Raw genomic sequence first — 20330 nt, forward strand, 5'->3', positions numbered from 1 at the left:
TTCGGTTCGTTTTTAGGAAGTCTAATGAAAGTTATTAAATGGTGAAAGGAGAAAAACAGACAAATTACTTTTTGATAAAGATGTTGTTCACACCACTAGATACTATCTAACCAAGTGTGTTTACATTCAAATAAACAGCCCTCAACATATTCACACCTTGCCGCAATCTCTACTAGCTATTAGAACATTACATAGTTTGCTGTGGTAAATATAACCTATGTTAGTAAGGTCAAAAGTTATAGCTAACTTTAACAACTTCTTCATTTTCACTTGTCTTTTGGCAGCTGATTGTTTAAAATTTGAGCTTTCATCTGACAACTAATCTAAACTAAATATAAATATATAGATATATCTATATAGTAACTGAAAGCAGGTGCAAAAGCACATAAAAAGAGAACTTTATACTAAAAACCTAAAAGATAATTAGTGGAGTATAGAATAATGGAAAAAATATTAAGAACAAAGAAAATTTTCAGTAAAAGTGCTACAAATCTGTTTCGTGCGATGCACTCCCCATGCGCGGTTTGACTAAAATGGCATTTTAGTCAAACCGGGCCTGAGGAGTGCATCGCACGAAACAGATTCGTAGCGCTCTTACGGAAAATTTACTTTCTTTTTAATATTTTTTTTATTATATATGAGAAGTTTAAATATATTAAAGTTATTATATATTTCAAAGTAACATTAAATTCAAGTCAGTGGAGAATTGGGAGGCGACTTACAACATGTCTGACTTGATTAACCAGAAGATCGCTGCTTGTTTTTATTGACAGGAAAGTGCATTATATGTAGATACTGTGATAATGTGCCCCGTCAGGAAAAAGACTTCCAAGTCTAACAAACCTGTTGGTATCGAGGCAGCAAATCAAAATATCTGTAAACACGAGACGATCCTCTACCGCCCATTGACAATCTCTCTGATGATCTCTGTAAACCAGCGGTGTTACTAAAAAGGCTTGAAAGCGGTCTCCTAGGTTTGGGAGGCTTGGCGAATTTGCTCGGCAGCGTAGCATATTCCGAGACTGTCGAGCTTGCGCGCTGCTGCAGCGATGACTGTTCAGACTCCTCTTCATGACTTCCGTACCATGACACCGGTGAAGGTTGTAATAAAGTCAGCGTTTCCATGTGATTGTTATTATCGACTTTATTTACCGCCAAAGGATCCATGATATCAAAGCATACGGGACGATACAGCTTTATATAATCCCGAAGGTTTTCTGATTTCCAAATGTAAATTGTATCACAGGCTACGCATTCACATCTAGCAATGGTGATAATTGTCCTCTGTGGAGAAGTAGCTCATCTAGTCAGCTAAAGCTAAGAGGAAATGCGGGTAGTACTCTAGTCTAAGCACAAAGTAATGGATGTGGTAATAGGATTGTATAAGAAGGGTGCTCGCAATTAATTTGAGCAAATACCAGCAATGCCTGCGAGCTGCCCTCCCTTCAATCTCTGCAGCGATAAAAGCACCTCCTCTAATTATTCACTATAAGGACTAAGGAGTTAATATCTCAAAGTGATACGGCTTCTCCTATTGCTTACAGAAACTGAGTCTAAGCGCACCCCACCAGTAATTACGAGACCCACTTGGCAGCTGATACACCAAATTTAGTTGAAGGTAACATAACCGTACAAGCAAAAGAACAAAGAACAACTGACTAGAACTTAGTGATGAACAACCAATTTTGACAAGTGCCGAACATTCAAATTGCTTTGCTATGAAAATGCCAAGTCCAAACTTCAGTCTCTTCTATCAGAAGCGAAGACTGTCAGATAATGCATTCAGATAACTAATTCATCAGTTAAAGCCATGACAAGCGAGCTTACAGTAAGAAATTTAAAAAGTGGCAACTTTTTTATAAGACGATGTGTCAAAATTAAAATTGGATTTGTCTCCCTTGGCTCACCCTTTGTATTGATATGTTCTAATACTGCTAGCTGCACATTTTCATCATTCGGCTGCAACTATAAAATTTGTAAATAGCAATCCATCGTTTTTTTTTTACGTCATCACCCTGTTTGCACATGCGCTTGTCCACGAAAAAGTCGCCATCTTTATAGAAAACGATCATCATTCTCTTGATTAATAGTATTTTTCGGTGTTGTTTTGATACTAAAATAAAAAATTTGCAAACAAAAGCATTGTTTGCAATAATTAATTGCAGAAGCTTCGTGTTTTTAACGATAAAAGTTGTCCATAAAGCTGGCCGACAACGATAGAATGACGTCACGAAAACACGAAGGATTGTGTTATTTTTTCTCGTGCCGCTATGACTAGAAAATTTTACGTTTTTATTTCTTCAGCATAAACCTGAATGAAAACAAACTACGACTTTTTTCACCAAGTTCAAAATATTGCGATGCAGCAATAGTGAAATACCATGGCTGATAATAGCATACCTGCTAATGATAACAGCAGCAGAGAATTCCTAGCCATACATACTCAGGAAATTAGGTATGATAACGAAGCGCCCACACCAATATTGGGTAAAGTTACATCCTTGAAAGATACTTAAAGCCTTGCATGTAAAGAATGGTGAAGGAATGATTCGAATTGAATAACTCCTTGAATAAATTGAACCCATTTAAATTGAAATTGACCCATTGAATAAATTTTTATCAACAATAATTGCTCTTGACCCGCGCAACTGCTGTTGTACACGCATGCCGAATGATTTATAAATATTTCACATGAATTAAAATAAAGTTGTCTGCCCCTAATCATTCTATCAAAATGTATAGCTTTACTGCTGTTCCACCTCCTTCAATGAAGAAGGCCAGCCTATTTGTGGAATACAAACTCCACCTGACTACGTGAAGGTACAACAATGATATGACTAATTCTGACGTAGTAAAAGCAGCTTAAAATAAATGGCAGCACAGCAAGAAGTGTATGGGATATATATGGCTGGTACGGCAAAAGTAAATGGATATTCATAACATAATGTATTTACCTTAATAACCGGCTAATGAGAGGGGCGCAACACATGCTATTAACAGGGCTATTTTATAAGAGAATGTACTAAACAATATTTACACAAGATAAGTTCATAATCTGTTCACCGAGCGTTCAAACCACAAGAACTTTCAGAAATTATGCGTTTAAACAATACTTCGCATAACTAACGAATGACGATAAAATATAATACGATAAAAAGAGTCATCTTCTCTTTTCCTAATGTTATTTGACATGAGAGAAGAAATGACTCTTTATTTTGCATTTCATAGATAGCAATAGATTAGAGACTAAGACCTATTCGTGATCCATATCCTGAATGACTAGAAAAGCCTTTGTTGAACAGGTATCAGACTTCTGTTACTAAAATTAAGGGCTTCTGCCATTCTAGCAACCCCATTCCTGCCCTTTTGTTAAAAACTTCCTGTAGTTGACCAACTTATAAGATAGCATTGATACAACTAGCCGCGATTATATCAAGGCTTACGATTTTTAACCAGCCATCATACAGTAGACGCTATCGGTGAAAAGAAGATAACTTCACATGAACAAGCCAATACAAGGACCAATATAAAACTAGTGAGGTGTCTAACACGAAATTGACCATAGACATCGACATGCAAGTCTTATGGTGAGAAGCAAAACTGCAACATAAAACAAAAAACCTCAACATGCAAGCCAAGTCAAGTTCAGGCAACCGACCTTACCTTATTTCAACTAGATAAAAGAAAGTGAGTTACTATATGAATTCACGGAGCCATATGTTGTGGTGAAATGTGCACTTACAATCGAAAATATTATAATATAACACTTTTTCTGACAGTATTATAACTAATAAAAAACAGGGACAAAGGTTATGTAATAGAAGCTGAGCGGATGTTGGTTACAAGGATTATCTATGCAAGTCATTTGATATTAAGCAACACTCCTGTTTTGAAAAGTTGAATGTGAACCTGCCTGCACCAATTTTCTGTCAATACCAAGTGTATTGACAGAAAACTGGTGAGAATTGAGTGCGAATATTGACACAGTAGATGTATGCCTGTCATATATTGACACACTAGATGTATGCCTGTCATATATTGACACTGTAGATCTATGTATGCATGTCATATATTGACATAGTAGATGTATGCCTGTCATATATTGACATAGTAAATGTATGCCCGTCATATATTGACACAGTAGATGTACGCCTGTCATACATTGACAAAGTATATGTATGCCTGTCATATATTGACATAGTAGATGTATGTCTGTCACATATTGACACAGTAAATGTAGGCCTATGTCTGTCATATATTGCCATAGTAGATGTATGCCTGTCATATATTGACATAGTATATGTATGTCTGTCACATATTGACACAGTAGATGTATGCCTGTCATATATTGACATAGTAGATGTATGCCTGTCATATATTGACATAATAGATGTATGCCTGTCATATATTGACATTGTAGATATATGTCTGTCATATATTGACATAATAGATATACATCTGTCGTACATTGACATAATAGATATACATCTGTCGTACATTGACATAGTAGATGTGGTATGCCTGTCACAAATATTAATGTTTGACTTAAAAAACTTTTCCATGAACAATAACGGCATCAAATAATGAACAGAGTCATATTTTACTAAATTAACTAAGTTGAAACATTTACACTAATTTCTAGAGGCAGTTACTGGTACTTTGGCTGTTTAAATTTCTCTATACAATATAGTCGACTGAGGGCACTTCCAGATTTCCTATGAGAAGAGGATATATGTGTAAGGGGTATGGTTGTGGCAGTCGAATTGAAATGAAGTACCTTTTACAACTGTGGCAGAATCAGTCATTTGTGCCTCAATTTGAGTGTACATGACCGTACGCAATGACTGAGTCAGACATGGTTTGTTGAGAGTGTACAAGTACATCTGTGTCAATACATCAGCAGAAGCGGTTGACCATGATTTTATAGCTAGCTTAACATTTGTAAGGTATGATAACCAAACATACAAATGTTTTTATTGGATACCGTAATCACTGCATCAGTCGCGTAAAGGTAGTTATAATCACCATATAAAGGGTACCTCCATGTTTATAGATCTATCTTCAAGGACTAACTGAATGCTTATCTTGTACCTATTCAACGACAGATACATGTGAATATTTCATAATGCCTGCTCCTCTAGTGTATGCACAAGGTACAGTGAAACTCGGATAACTCAAACTTCAAGGGACCGAGCAAAAGTGTTCGAATTATCAGAGTGTTCAAGTTATCAGAGCACTGTCACAAGTCCATGTATTCACTTATTTATTAGTAGATACATGAACATATACAAACTATAATATAAATCAAAAGCACAAATGGCTTGTTTCAAATTAAATGCTTCTAATGTAAAGTTTAAAACGTTTTTATCAAAAAGTATAGAGATTTTTCTATCACTTGAGATTGGTTTGTTGTTTGAGGTGATGTTATTGCCAGGACGTTTTTAGATTGACATTGGCAAAACTTGATCGTTGCTGAAATGCTCAAAGAAAAGACATCTTTTTCTTTTGAGCGTTTTACCCACGATCAATTTTGCCGATCTTTCTTGAAGTTTATGGAAAGATTACCTTACTTTACCTGGGATTCGTTAAGAGCAACACTCCGAGGCAGTTCAATTAAAAGTTTTACGAGGTTTTACGGTACATTGTATATCACTCACGCTTTTTGAATGGATACTTATTGAATGTACACACGTATTTTGTGTTTAGGTCAAACGATGAATAGTTTTTTTTAGCTAAGATAACGCATACGTTTGATTACAACATTTTTTTAAGACGTTTTAAACATTCAACATTCCGACGTTAATTCAACACGGAATCAACGTCGGAAAACTAATCATCACGGGTTAGCCGGGTCACGCACTCAAGGATTTTCGCCACGCAAATACAAAACAAAAACAACATGCTGTTTTTGTTTTGTATGTGCGTGGCGAAAATCCTTGCGCCCGTGGCCGGGCCAGTCCGTGCTATTCATCGTATAGCAGTATAAATCAAATTTCACTAAACCTTTAGAACAGTCGTTGACAAAAATATTTTGCCGATGGAGGTAATAACGACGCTTATGAATTACGAAAAGTTGAGGTTTATCTCTATGGCTTGGAATAAAGTGATTTTCTAAAGCGATAGCAACCGTTTCGGTAGCCATTGGGCAAAAAACAGTTCGTTATAACAGTGTTGAATTCGAGTTATATAGAGCCATTTATCATTGCGTGGGAACGGACCAAGCAAATCCAGTCGAGTTAACCATGTGTTTGCTATATCCGAGGGCGAGTTATCCATGTTTCACTGTATTTGAAAACACCCCAAAACTGACCTGACTATAAAACCAACTGAAGAGCAGATCGCTATCCGTAATATAAACTACCATTCCTATAGTTGTAACAAATATTTCTGAAAGAAGATATTGGTCGCCAAGACACGTAGATAGGTATAATAGATACCTCTGCCAATGCAGCCAACTTTGCTGACTCTCTACGTGTGTAAATGCTAGTCGCGAACAAAAATGATTGGCCTGAACAACGATGATGACCTTTCTGCAAATAAACCTTTGGCCGCAGCTAGCATCTTATGGAGTTTTAACCAGAGCTGTGACTAAACAATTATGTAAGATCTTCACCATGATACTGACGCATACGAATATGCGAATGAAATTTGATAACTTTGATGTTTTACATGAAAATACAATTTGACCCGGCATTCAGCATGAACCAACCTCCAGTTTCTACACCCCTGGTCTCATTCTTTTTCTCTCAACATATTTCAAAATCACGAAGGAGACTTCAGAGATGAACACGCAATACCACTATCTTCTGTGTCTACATATAGGTTAATCTTGACATTAAATCTGCCGTTACACATAATGTTTCGATATTGTTTATTTGTGATGTTATGACCTCACACAAACCAACCAATCATATAAACTCTTTACAAGAATACTATAGGCCTATTTATTTTGTTCATCACCATCAGATTGATTATATTGATGTTTTAACTAGTTAAATAAGTCCTAGTTTTCAAGCAATAACTAGTGCTTCAAACTAATCATAAGCCTAATGAAACCAACCAGTTTTTCATTCATATGCATATTTAAATGTCTAACTGATTGTTAAAATAACTTAAATAATTTAGTTGTATTAAATAAACAAAGTAAACAAAATGAGTCTCCTATACTTATTTACTTACTTTGTAAATAAGTAAGTTACTAACCTATTTACAAAATAAGGAAATAAGTATAGGAGAGCAAACTATTACCTATAATAAAATCTGATGTAGGCATGCATTTTATAGGGCAAGTGGATTAAGTGCGTGGCCTTTCAATAGTAACATAACGATCCCCGGGACAATACAATCTATTGACAAGTATTCATCTTTCCTTGACTAGTAATAGTTCAGCTCTACTAAACACCAGTTGCCTGAATGTATTACACTCTTGAGCAAGTATATATTGTTCCTCTTTAGCTAGTAGAAATATTGCCTTGGTCAAGAACTTGAAAACTGTTTTACTTCTTACCCTTCCGTTATCAATGCAAACCCCGTAGAAGGTACACCGAAAAGTGTAAACAACCCAAAAATTGAGACAGAATGGCCAACTCCTAGTGTTATATTCACACATGAGATGAACATCCGCTAAAGCTAAATGCTGAAAATTCTGAAACTGCTTGTTACAATTATAATAATTATATTAAAATATTTGCAAGATTGCTTGTCGTTAGAGGTTTTTTATAGCTCTTCGTCACCCTCTGGGCATTATCACAAACACCTTGATTACAGCCACCCCTTTACAGATGGGGTTAATCTGGTTCAAGATCTCTGTCTGTCAAAAACGTTACGCATTAGGAGCAAATAATTCTGGAAAATTTTATAGCCTCACAGCCTAAAGACAAATACTTCGGGCAATTACGAATAGCTTTACGTAAGTGAATGCATCACGTAAAACTATGAGAATAATTAAACAAAATGAAAAAATTAATATAATAATAATAATAAATAAAGAGTTTGTTTACTTGAGAACTTGACATTACTTGAGAACTTGACATTACTTGAGAACTTGACATTACTTGAGAACTTGACATTACTTGAGAACTTGACATCACTTGAGAACTTGACATTACTTGAGAACTTGACATTACTTGAGAACTTGACATTACTTGAGAACTTGACATTACTTTAGAACTTGACATTACTTGAGAACTTGACATTACTTGAGAACTTACTCCAACTTAGACGAGGTCAAGTTTATATTAATTAAAAATATTTATTTTTAGCCACCTCTTCACTTTCGCGAAGAAAACTACAATCTTCTGAAGAACTTTAAAACCACTAGATTAGAAACTTGTTTGTAGAGTATTTGCTCAAATTCTAAATAGTATGTTGAAAAGTTTAAAATGCCGAGGTGATGGTGAACAGAAGTGTCACTTGAATTTGACAATCAAGCAATAAGCTGTGAATGAAATTAAGAATTGGGTTCCAAAACGGATGGGTAATTTTTAACCTGAGTTTAGGAAAAGCCATAATTAGAGTGCAACTCAATAACATTAGCGAATAACTGAGGCGTGTGAACTACCCAGGATCCAAAATGACTCACCGTGTCAATTATTTCAGATTCGATGAGACCAAGCTTCTCTGGAATGTCCAGCATATCTCGATTTGTGTTTTCTTGTTCTCTACAATTGATATGCAATTAATATAACAGGAGTTGTCCTCTTTCCTGATCGAATTTATAGAGGATACAACTACAAATAGTAATGCTTCTCGCACTGAATGTTGAAACAGCTGCAAATGGTCGGTCAATCTCCCAACTACTATTCTCCAAACAGCCATAAAAAATAATAAACATTTAGCAAATCAATTTAATAATTCACCAGGAAACAATGCAATAGACTTGCATGTTATTGCATGTGATCTGATACCACATGCTAAATGCGTGTTAGTCGATATAATCCAGCATCTACAGGATGCTAAGTATAATCTATATATCACAAAAAGTCTTACACAGGGCCTTTTAGAGAGAGTTATGTCATATACTAAACATAAAAAGGCCTAGTATGGTGCCCTTCTACTATCGGTGACATCACTCGATCATTTCACTGGTCTGATATGAAATATGTGTTTGCAAGGAACACGCCATTAAATTTGCCGCTCAAAGTGGAATTAGCTTGAGAACCTGCTCGTAAAATATATTTTACTTCATCTATGCAAAATTTTTTTATTATTAATTCAACATATTCAAGATTTATATTTTAGTTTCTCAGTTTGTATTAGTTGTATCATTGCCGAATCATCTTTTATTGTAATTGTAGCAAAACAGACTTAATTTCGCTATTACTTGCTAATTATTTCACATTTAAAATTAAACATTTTATAGTCGTTTTATTTTTTTAAATTTATTTGACCTGCACAAAACATTTTCCTCATTATATGAAATGTGAAAATTAGTTGTTTGACAAAATTTGAAAACCTTCACAGTTGTTTTTACTTTCCCTCTTAATTTATTTCAACTACACAAAACACTTTTCTCATGATATGTACACTAGTTAGAATGGCAAATGCTGTTATATGTTAAATACAAATCAATTTCTGTCCAAAAACTTTTTTATTACCCGGGCAACGCCAGGCATGCATCTAGTAGTTTGATGAAGGTCAATATGTTGTCCCTGTTGCAATTTGCTAGTCACAGAGCTATGTACCATATATGGCTGATAACGCCACTGGAAGCATAAGCAGCCGCATTGGGCTCTCCCACTCTAGCCGACATTACTTCATGTATACACTACTTGAAAGTCTTACACTGAATCTAACTAGAAGACTCTGAAAGTTGTCAGGTGAATGATTGTAAAGAGGAGTAAAAACCCTGTTAGGTTAGTTAAACTGTAACAGTCTTTGTAAAGGCAGGAAAACTATGAATTCATGGTTACGAACGCTGTAGATTTGTACTAGATTAACTCAGACTTCAATCACACGGCGGAAGCAAGAAGATAATATGCTGGAATAGTCTAATAGCACCCTCATTTTAAGCCCAGAAGATTAACATGTGAGGTCAAAGAGTAACAACAACAGCCATATGACTCTTAATAACTTCGCACTGACTGAGACCTCTTGCAGCAACTCACTCTCCTCAACAAAAGCCAATTGAGGAGATTTATGGAGCATCTCAGAATAGTAGCTACTTTTACAGCTCCATGATTCATACTTTTGCAATAATTTTATGTTTGGGCAGTTCTATTCTCTAATCAGAAACAGTGCATCAACTTGGAGTATCTGGCTAGTCAATCATAAACAAGTAGATCTAGATAGACCTGGTTCCCATTCACGCCGGCGACACCGGCGACAGCACCGCAGGGCTATCAGAAATGTAAACCTACGCACTGAGTACCGCCGGTAGTTGCCGGCAGTCAACGCAAGAGTTCAGCACTGTTCAACTTTCGCGAAGAGCCGGAGACAAAACCTTTCCGAAATGCACTGTACAGGTGAAGGTCAGCATTATAGAAAAGGCATGACGAGCGAACATTTTTATGCGATTATTACCGATGCAGCTTTACGTAAACAGAAGCCGCCGAGCCTAGCAAGTGTTTTGCTGCGCAAGATTACCGCCAGGGTCTTGCAATCGATATGGGAACCAGGCTTTATGGTCACCTCTGCAGTCAAAATTTGTGCAAGCTGTATATGGCGTAATTTTTAACACACGATATGAACATTTTTTAAAACATATGATTTGCTAAGTAAAAACAAAACAGCTGGTCAAACTTGAGAATAAGCCACCAAAACAATAAAAATTTAGCGACAAAGTGCAGCTACAAAAAATGTATATCTAGTAAAAGAACCTACAGCTGAGTCTACATTTCTGTCTTCAATGGAAACTTTACCGAGATATAATTGTGTTCCAGGACTATTTAAAAGATGGTTGACCAATGACACGGCAGATAAGAGAATGCGGTGAAATGATTTTATCGAAACGGGTGTCTTAAAACCTATTCTTTTTTAATTCCAGCCAGTATTATACTCTCAGTCTTTCCTAAAAGGTAGATAGGATATGCAACGCTGCTTGTAGATTGTTACCGGATGTTTTATGGGCTGGATGCCGAGAAAATAAAGCTCAAAAAACCGCGATTTTATTATAAGCTAGCGTTGTTAATTGGCCAATTGTAAGCTAGGTTACGCCACTAACTTAACGATATCCGCTAAATAGCAACGCGTTCTAAATGACATCGTTTTGGGTACAAAATGCAAATTAATCTCAAAATTGTTTGGAATTTTTTTATTGAAGCAATAAATATGAAAAATAGTGTGACCATAGTGATCAACATAGTTGATTTGCTATTTGCAAAACTTCTACTCAGGATGGTGGCAGTTATGGTTTAAAGAAGAACTTGCGGCAAATTTTTGTATATTTCATCATAAAGTATCAGTATTTTTCTGTCAATTGAGATAGTTTTTGATGTTTGAGGTGATCTTATGGCCAATATGTTTTAAGATTAAAATTGATTAAAACACTCAGAAAGAAAATGTGTGCAAAATGACATCATTGGTTGTCATCATTGCTATAGTTGATATCGGCTATTGCGTTTGAGTTGCAGTGTTACACGTCTCTATTCTGTTAGTCTCTCATTGCAACTATAGACATAATCATCACACTTTTCTTGATCTGAGCATTTTAGCCACAATTAAATATTAACAATTTTAATCTTGAAACATCCTGGCAATAAGATCACCTCAAACATCAAAAACAATTGCAAATGAGAGAAAAATACTGATACTTTCTGATAACAATTACTAAAAATTTTGTGAAAGTTCATCTTTAATTATTTTCAAGGTAACGCAACCCCTAAATCCACATTTTATCGATTTGGTTTGATAATATAATTTTAATAAATACATGTTTTTGATTCAAGTTTTTTTATACATATAATGTGTTTGTTTTCATATTCCAGGTAATAACTTTAAGTATTTATCATTGTTTTTGGGTTCTATGAATTATCAAAATACAATATATTTTATTTTATAAAATACAATATATTTTATTTTGTTTTACCTATTTTTTTCAACACAATGATATCGACATACGTGTATAACACAAATATTGAAATAGACTAGCTTTGTTTGTTGAGAAGTAATTGTATTTTGGCATAAGCCCTTTCAAACAACTAATCGCGCTGTTTAGTACAAGACCCTGTTGAAGAAGGCAATTATTCAAAATAGGAGCGTGAGTATAGTTATACAGAAAAATATAATGAACCTTTGACAGTATCTAGTGGAGGTTACACTCCACACTGAGAGCATACTGAAAGGCCATTTATCAAACGAGTTCATGGGGGTACGGCATTGTAAAGTACTTTATATAAAAACATTTGGAAATCTTATCTCTTTCACAAACCCAAATTTCTGCGATATTAATATAAATTTCAAAACAGAGTCATCAGCCATGAATATCCATTATGAGGTCTGTCTGTGTAGGAACAGGAATAGTAGTGTTATTCTCAAAACTGGTTTGTTGATGCCTACCAGAGCCATGACTTCCAAAATAATAATAAGTATAATACAAAAGTATAATACCAAATCCTAAGACGAGCTGGCCTTCCGTCTATGGAGAACACCCTGATAAAAAAAGGCCTAAGAGGGCTGGCACTTGTACACATGATGGTCCATGAGTGACTACCAAGATAACTATTATAATCACAACTCTATGAAGGAAAGAGGAATCAGGGCAGACCCAGACTGAGATACAAATATGTAGCTGAGCGTAACACGAAGTTGAGGGGAGTAGACATAAACGGTTGGTAGGAAGAGGCAGAAAACAGAGCTGCATGGAAGTCAGCAATAAAGCCTAAACCAGGTATGGCCAAATGGCGGATCTAGATCTGGATCTTTGTAGTTTTTTTGTAGATCTTTCAAGTTCTCTATCAAAAATTTTTTTGAAGTATTTTTTAAAAATTTGGTTTAAAAAAGATTTTTTGTAACTTTCTCTTAGAGTTTTCGTGAATTCATTATTTTCAGCAATGAATTTTGTAAAAGCAATCATAGAATTTGACTTACAAATACTCATCTTCATGAACTTTAAGAGTCGCTAAAAGTAGCAAAAAACCGCGTTTTGATAATATTGTGAAGTCAAAGCCCCACTCATCATTTTTCTCACCGATATCAGACATATTTATTGCAGCACATTTATTCACTGATTTTTAGTTAAATTATGTATATAGACAAACAAATTTTAAAACTGTATTTGATGCCTTGTTTTAAAATATACATAAATAGTGGCATGTTTATGTATGGTAAAGAAGAAAAATGCACATCTTTAGCTCATTATGATCTTCAATTCGTCAGATTTGGCTGCAACGGATCATTTAGGCCAGGGATGGCCAAAATCAGTTGGCCAACCCTGGTCTAAACCATAAGACAGTCATTCTCGAAACGGCCGACTGCAAGAGAGATACAGGTGAATGGTTTGGACTAACGCAACTTCAAGACGCTATCTTACCAAACTTGTATCCAGCATAATGAACATAAGAAAAAAAGAACACAGCTACTCTGGAAACTATTGATCCAACTCTGATGAGACATCATATACTATTAGTAACAGTTGCCGAACTTAACGGACTCAACTAGACTTGCTGGACAGTCTCTGGACTTAACGCGCTTCAAAACTCTAGTGTGAAGTTGATTCAAATGTTAAAATCAGCCCACGTTGAAGCAAATCCACCTACATACTTGTAAAACTTTCAACTTGTAATCTTGTTTGAACCTGCCGTACTGAAGAATCAGTATAGGTGGTAATTAGAGTGCTTCATAAAAGATCGCTTAGCATGGGACTCGAACTCATGACAATCAGCTTCGTAGACTACCATTCCACTACCTATGCTAATTGACCATCTCCAGAGATCAAAGAATAAGCCTTATTATAATGAGAGCGGTGTTCCAGGGACACTTGAAGATTTCCCATGCGAGGGAAGAGTTGGAAGAGCATATTATGAGAACTTCACAGATTATCTACGGCTTATTTAATGGCCCGCTCCAAGCAACCGTCCGGCTCAATTGGCAATCTTACAACTGTCATTTTCCATACAATTACGCCATGATCTATCGGATTAAAAACTCAAAATTGCGCCTCCGCAACCATTAAGGAAGATCGCCTTAAATGAACACGCTAATGGATTGTGGACGTAAAGCATTGTAGAGATGTGTGGTGAAAATGGACACACTGACTCCGGACTATCGGATTAAAAATAAAGGTAATCCTGAGCAGCATCGAACTTAATGCTAGTTCCTCGATAAAACTTTAATTCATTTCAGTCAGAGAACATGGGATAACTCCTTAATAAATACCGCAGGTAATTAATCACGTATCAACTTAGAGTAAGTGCACTGTATAAATCAAAGTAGAAAACTACAAGCAAAAAACTAAACTATTTGAAAAAAAACTGAATTAATAAAGTAATAATCAATGAAGATAAGTCTTTATTGTTCCATTAACAGAGACATGTGATCAGAAGTGTAGCCATGGCAACACATAATCTCAGATGTGGGGTGATAGAAATATGCTATGTAACTTGCTCAACGCTGACTAGGTGAAATTTGAACTAAACTCAATATTTTATGTACTTTTCTATTTTTGTTAAAATTTTAAAATTTTTGCCAGCCTCTTCCCGTTCAATCAAAAACTATGAAGTTTTTGAAAACTTGAAGTGTTGAACGCTGGAAATAACTTCTAGTATCTTTCATTTTTTTGTGACATCATTTTATTGTTGTCGGCCATCTTTATAGACAACTTTTATCGTTAAAACACGAATCTTTTGCAATGAATTTTCAAAACGATGCTTTTGTTAGCAATTCTTTTTATTATAGTATCAAAACCACACCAATAAATACTATTAAACAAAAGTATAATGATCGTTTTCTACAAATATGGCGGCTTTTTCGTGAATGAGCGAGCGTATGTGCAAACGACTTGATGACATAAAAAAAAATGATGGATCAAATGAAATGAGCTGGAATTTGGTATACGTTGAAAAAATTGCATATTGTATAGATTGTAAGTGGAAATTGGATTGCATCGAGAACCATCTGACAATTTTGTTTGGCTTATTTTCAAAACCACTCTCTATTTTAAGATGACTTCTGGTTATGAAAAGTTGAAAAGTGTTGAATCGTTAGAATATGTAAGCACCTGAAGGACCTGATGATCTCTGTACTCTCACAAATGATGCGCTGCAGAAAGCCTACCCTTGTAGCTATAGTATGACAATGTCCGTGAATACAAAAAAAATGTAACTTTCTCTCTTATAGACATGAATCATGAGTCTAACCGGAGAGTCTGACTGGTGGACTAGTAAAGGCTCAAGTATGGAAAACAACAAGCTAAAAACACAAACAAACCACCCAGTGATAAAACATGAGTGTGCTGAAGATACATGATACCCACTCTGGGAAGAGAGGTGTTCACTCCCTAGTTTAATCCAGTGCACAAACCCTTTAAAACGTTAATTAACCCCATAGAGAGATCAAATACAGCGTACTTGAATTCAAAAAGAAATGCATGATCAAATTTCTTCTGAGAACTAGGCCTGTGAGGTTAGCGAAAAAAGCCATTTGCAGTTGCTCGATTATCTTATGGGTCTGCTGCTCAATTATCAGCAAAAACAGCCATCAAAGTCCAGTTCCTCGTTACGACTAGCGACATGTTATTTATTGAAAACACATCAAACTACTAAAATCAAGAGACTTCTTTCATGACACAGGACATGGTCCAATGACGTACCATTCTACTAGTTAGAGCTTTATAGACACAACAGAAATCATTAATGGTAATAGTTCACTAAGTATGAAACCAGCCAGTCAAATGAATTCCAAACACTTGACAGTCCAGAAATGACCTATTCATGTGACACTAACTGAATAGAAGCGCACAACAGATAAGAGCACTCGAGAATCACAAGTGAACTTTCCTTCAATAAAAGAACCTTAGAACATGAATATAGGACTGGACCGACGGCAAGCATTTATAATAGAGCGATTCTTCTCTCTAACGATGATGCAAAGCTAGGTAGGACTACGGAGTAGTCATGAAAACACTGCCTTATAATCTAAAGACCTTGAGGGCATGGACAAAGCTTAGATTTTGACCATTATGCAATGACTAATAGAGTTATTCCAGACGAGTGAGCGGAGAGGTAGCAGGTAATAGCAAGAGAAGCTATTTAATAGATGAATGAGCAATCCCTTGAAGATGGACTGTGACTTCTGCTTAGTGTACTGCCAGCAGAGGCTGTACATGTTTTTAACAGCATTCGTACACAATCAAAGTCTCTGCGGACATGGCTGAACATGTCTGAGTCCCGTGGCGAGGGAACCTTGACGATTGGAGACATGCCCAGTTGCAGAGAGCAATTTAAAGATGGATATCATTCCTGTCACCACCAATAGACTTTGTTGGGAATCGAACTCAACCTGTTGTTTGCGGGTCCACTAGTCCACGACTGCTCGTTAAGAGATATCTTGACAACAACTATCCTATCGTTTCACTGTGACACTTATGTGACATTGCCCAAATTTGATAGTAGGAAAGAGAATCTTCTAAATTTATCATTAATCATCTGCTTTTCATTCAAAAGAATGTAAACCATTGCAGTAAGTCAAACAAGGGGACATAACAGATCCCGACAGTCCATGGTGCACAACACCTTGGTAGAATGGAGCTACTTACTACAATTGGTATAGTCACTCGAGTACTGGTTTCCAGCCAACATGACATGACTCCAACAGTGCAAACAATAAAGTTGTCACACTCCATTAAGCTCTATAGATTACTCTATTTTTTGTGTCAACTTCAACATTTGTGACTGGCTATTAAGAGAAATCGAGGACTAAAGTTGTTTTGATTAAGCTATAAGGAAGTGGCTTTACTTTGTTGTAAAGAGTGGATTGTAGAACTGTAAAATATCACCTTGATGCAGAGTGAAACTCATGTATCCAGAGCCAACACTGTTGAGAGAAGACAATGTCACACAAAATTGGGTCAAAGCAGATTTGAATACAAAACCAAATTAAAAATGCAAACACTAGCATTTTTTTCGCTGGCAGAAGATAAATTGACAAAGTCATTCGAGTGTAGAATTTAATGACACTGATGATTAATCTGAATGATTAGCAACACGAGCCAATTTTGACAGAGACGAAGAGGATAAACAGCTGGAGCGTGCTATCCTCCTGAACACATTCTGTTTATGTCATTCAATACTTCTCCAATTGCTGGGCTTCCTCAGACTGGACTTACTAGTACAATCTATTGTTGTACTTACAGCAACTTGACTTAATAATACAACATAATGGTGTATTTAGAGTGACCCTGTAATACCCTATCGTTGTACTTACAGCTTCACCTCAGCGTAATAACTATCGACTGACATAAAGGTCGATTACTAAAACTATGTTGTATAACCTACAAGCAACTTGAAACCAAGCCAATATACCCACTTCCTAATTGATCTATACAGCATTGTAGCTGTGACATAGGCCAATATGATAAACGCTTTTCTACTCATCATATGGAAGAGTTAGTAATATTTTTTAGGACAAGTTGTACTAGCTGTTGGTTAGTTCCACTTGGTACTTTATTTACAACGTGACTTACATGGCTGTATTTACATCGTTGTACTTAAATTGTCGTACTTAGAAATTGACCTCCAGTGTTGTACTTACACCTCAATATACATTTTTCACTTACAACTCGGCTTATACAGATGCACTTACAACTTGACTTCCAGTGTTGTATTTAAAACAACCTACATTGTTGTACAAGTTTACAACTCAACCAACATTGTTGTACTTACAACGTGACCTCATTTTCAGACATTGCAAGACAATTGGCATAGTTCTATGCATAACTTACTTAACTAATATAGCGGTGCCATATACTTTACATTTTCACCATACATTTGACCTAGTTAATCCATTTGACCTAGTTTACTTACTGATCATTGGTTCTTTCAGCTAGCTCTCCATTCAAACTTTCGATAGCGCGGTCTCTCTCCACTCGCAATTGTTCCAACTTATCGAGGAGGCTATGCTTTTCCTCATTCAGCTTGGAATTCTCCCGCAAGCTGCTGTCTCGCTCTTTCAGAGCCAGCTCTAAAGTCAGCTGCAGTGATTGGTTGTCAGACTGTGCGGTGGCGGCAAATGTTACATCCTCAGGTGGTACCACGCCTGAATAAAATTACTTTCTCATGAAACATTTGGACATTACGGTCACAAGATTTGACAATTTTACAACTAATGACAACGATTCCTGCTTATGATGTACCATGTTAGCTTTTAACCTTCCATTTAGGAGTTGTTATCCCATTGCAGATGTACATTTCGGCATATTCGGAGAATATTACATGTAATTAAAGGTGCTTAACTTTGACACGATTGTTATGACTAAGAAACCTATCAGTTCACAGGCCAAGCTATTTAGTTCACAGGCTAAAGGCTTTACTGCTATATATTTACTTATTCAAGGACCAGCTTTTTGCTTATTTACAATTAATTTAGTATTTGGTGTTTTCATTTTAAATTAAAATTAAATAAATAGCCAATCACATAAATTCAGTCAATATAAATTAATAACATAGCATGCTGCCCGTGCAACTAAATAGGCTGCCGCTTGTAATGTGCTGAAACTGTAGATTTTTTTAATGCATCGAACAACCTTTCATGAGAACCGTTTTATTCAAATAGCAACCATCAGAGAATGAGCTTCCTGTGCAAGATAAAAAGCTTTCTGCTGTTTCTAGTTTACTGTACAAGTCAAATCTCTGGTAAATGGAAAAGCATTTAATGTCGAGTACCATGGTTTGCCAGATGTTTGCCATAAACAACAGGCAGGAGCTTGCTGTAGGAATTTCAGGTATTGGAAACTTCAAACACGGTAAAAATCAGAAGAAGAATTGTTCCTTCATTAGTTCCTAAAAATGATCTAGAGCAATCAAATGTTAAAACGTCTAGCTTGAAAATACGAACTGCATTAATCAAGATTTTAACCATTAACCAAGTGCGCCGAAATGCTGACTTGACGAATGTTGAGATAAAACAAGAAGATGTTTATCTTCAAGTAAATCACTCTTTTGAGGAGAGTCCTAAAATCATATGAGAAGAAGTCCACATTTGTACATACTGCTTCAAGAGTGAAACAGTCATAACACCTTGTTTGTTAAATGCGCCTGTTTGATGCCATACATTCCAAATCCAGCAGCAGTTAGTGAAAAGTGACGTCTTTATGGCAGCGGACGTCCTGGCTAGACTACAGAGACTAGTCTGACTAGCTCTGGCCAACATGATAATCTGAAGCTGAAAAGTTTGACTGAAGCATTAAAAGTATATGGTATCTTTTGTGCCCTATTGTGTTAGGCAAGAATATTGCCAGTCATTGTATTAGCATAATTTTCAAAGCATAATTAATTATTTGGTAAAACCTAATATTTGACAAAGATGCATATAAATTATCGTATCATTTTAACTAGATAACTTATAAAAAAATTTGCTAATAAATCAACAAGGCTAGAAATGTATTGTAAAATGAGCTCAGACATTTCGTCAACCCCTTTCTCTTCTACTGCCCGTATGTTCCGAGCGGGACAAGTTGTCAATATTGTTACAGCTTACGACGTTATAATCACTGCTGAAATTATCACCTTCAGTAGTAGGATTGTTCAATTGATAATTATCAGAAGTCCATTGATCTGCAATTACTGAAACCTCCGTAATTATTATGGGCCTGATACGGCAGGTCATTGCGAAGAAGTCACAATAAAAGATGCAGTTTTTGCAAAGCGAAACTCAACTCAACATCGGCTGTAAACACGTTTTCTATTGGCTCGATGCAGGCAGATGATTGTTTCTTTTTGTTTATGTACAGATATGATAGGCTAGTTAATTAACTGCTTACTAATCAGAAATGTTCTGTACAAAGCCTACTAAAGCCGCATCACTAGATTCTTGGCCATACACAAATGCTGTGCCGACCCGACCGGCTCGTGGTACACAGAGAGTTAAGAAATTGAACAACAAGGTTACTTACCGACATCCATGACTGTCCTCTAAACCTCGTACAACGCTCGACAAAAGGACATCTATGGCCAAACTTGTCTATGAGCTATCAATGCATACCAGACACGTTTCTTTTTCCTAGCTCTGTGTTCTCAATACTACAACACAAGTTAGTGATCGATGCCTCGCTTAAGGAATGTAAGCTAAGAACTTGGACACTGATGAAAAGAAGGTTGGCCTTAACACACACTCGGAACAGAAGCAAGAATAAAGATTTATCACCCTGACATTGGCATGTCAAAAAAAAGTGCCAGAAG

At 36.0% G+C, this 20330-nt stretch overlaps 1 protein-coding gene across 3 annotated transcripts in view; it reads right to left on the minus strand.

Moving 5' to 3' along the window:
* Positions 1-20330, minus strand: part of LOC137399459 (tight junction protein ZO-1-like) — a 64134-nt gene that overhangs the window by 42184 nt on the left and 1620 nt on the right. For all 3 annotated transcript variants that reach the window (XM_068085586.1, XM_068085585.1, XM_068085588.1), the window contains exons 2-4: positions 20045-20171; positions 17958-18189; positions 8582-8660 (exon numbers count right to left, since the gene is read on the minus strand). In XM_068085586.1, the coding sequence (XP_067941687.1) occupies positions 8582-8660; positions 17958-18189; positions 20045-20054 (321 nt within the window). In that variant the 5' untranslated portion in view covers positions 20055-20171. The remainder of the gene's footprint in view (positions 1-8581; positions 8661-17957; positions 18190-20044; positions 20172-20330) is intronic.

This window comes from Watersipora subatra, chromosome 7, assembly GCF_963576615.1.
Source record: "Watersipora subatra chromosome 7, tzWatSuba1.1, whole genome shotgun sequence".
In the NCBI taxonomy this organism is placed as follows: Eukaryota; Metazoa; Bryozoa; class Gymnolaemata; order Cheilostomatida; family Watersiporidae; genus Watersipora; species Watersipora subatra.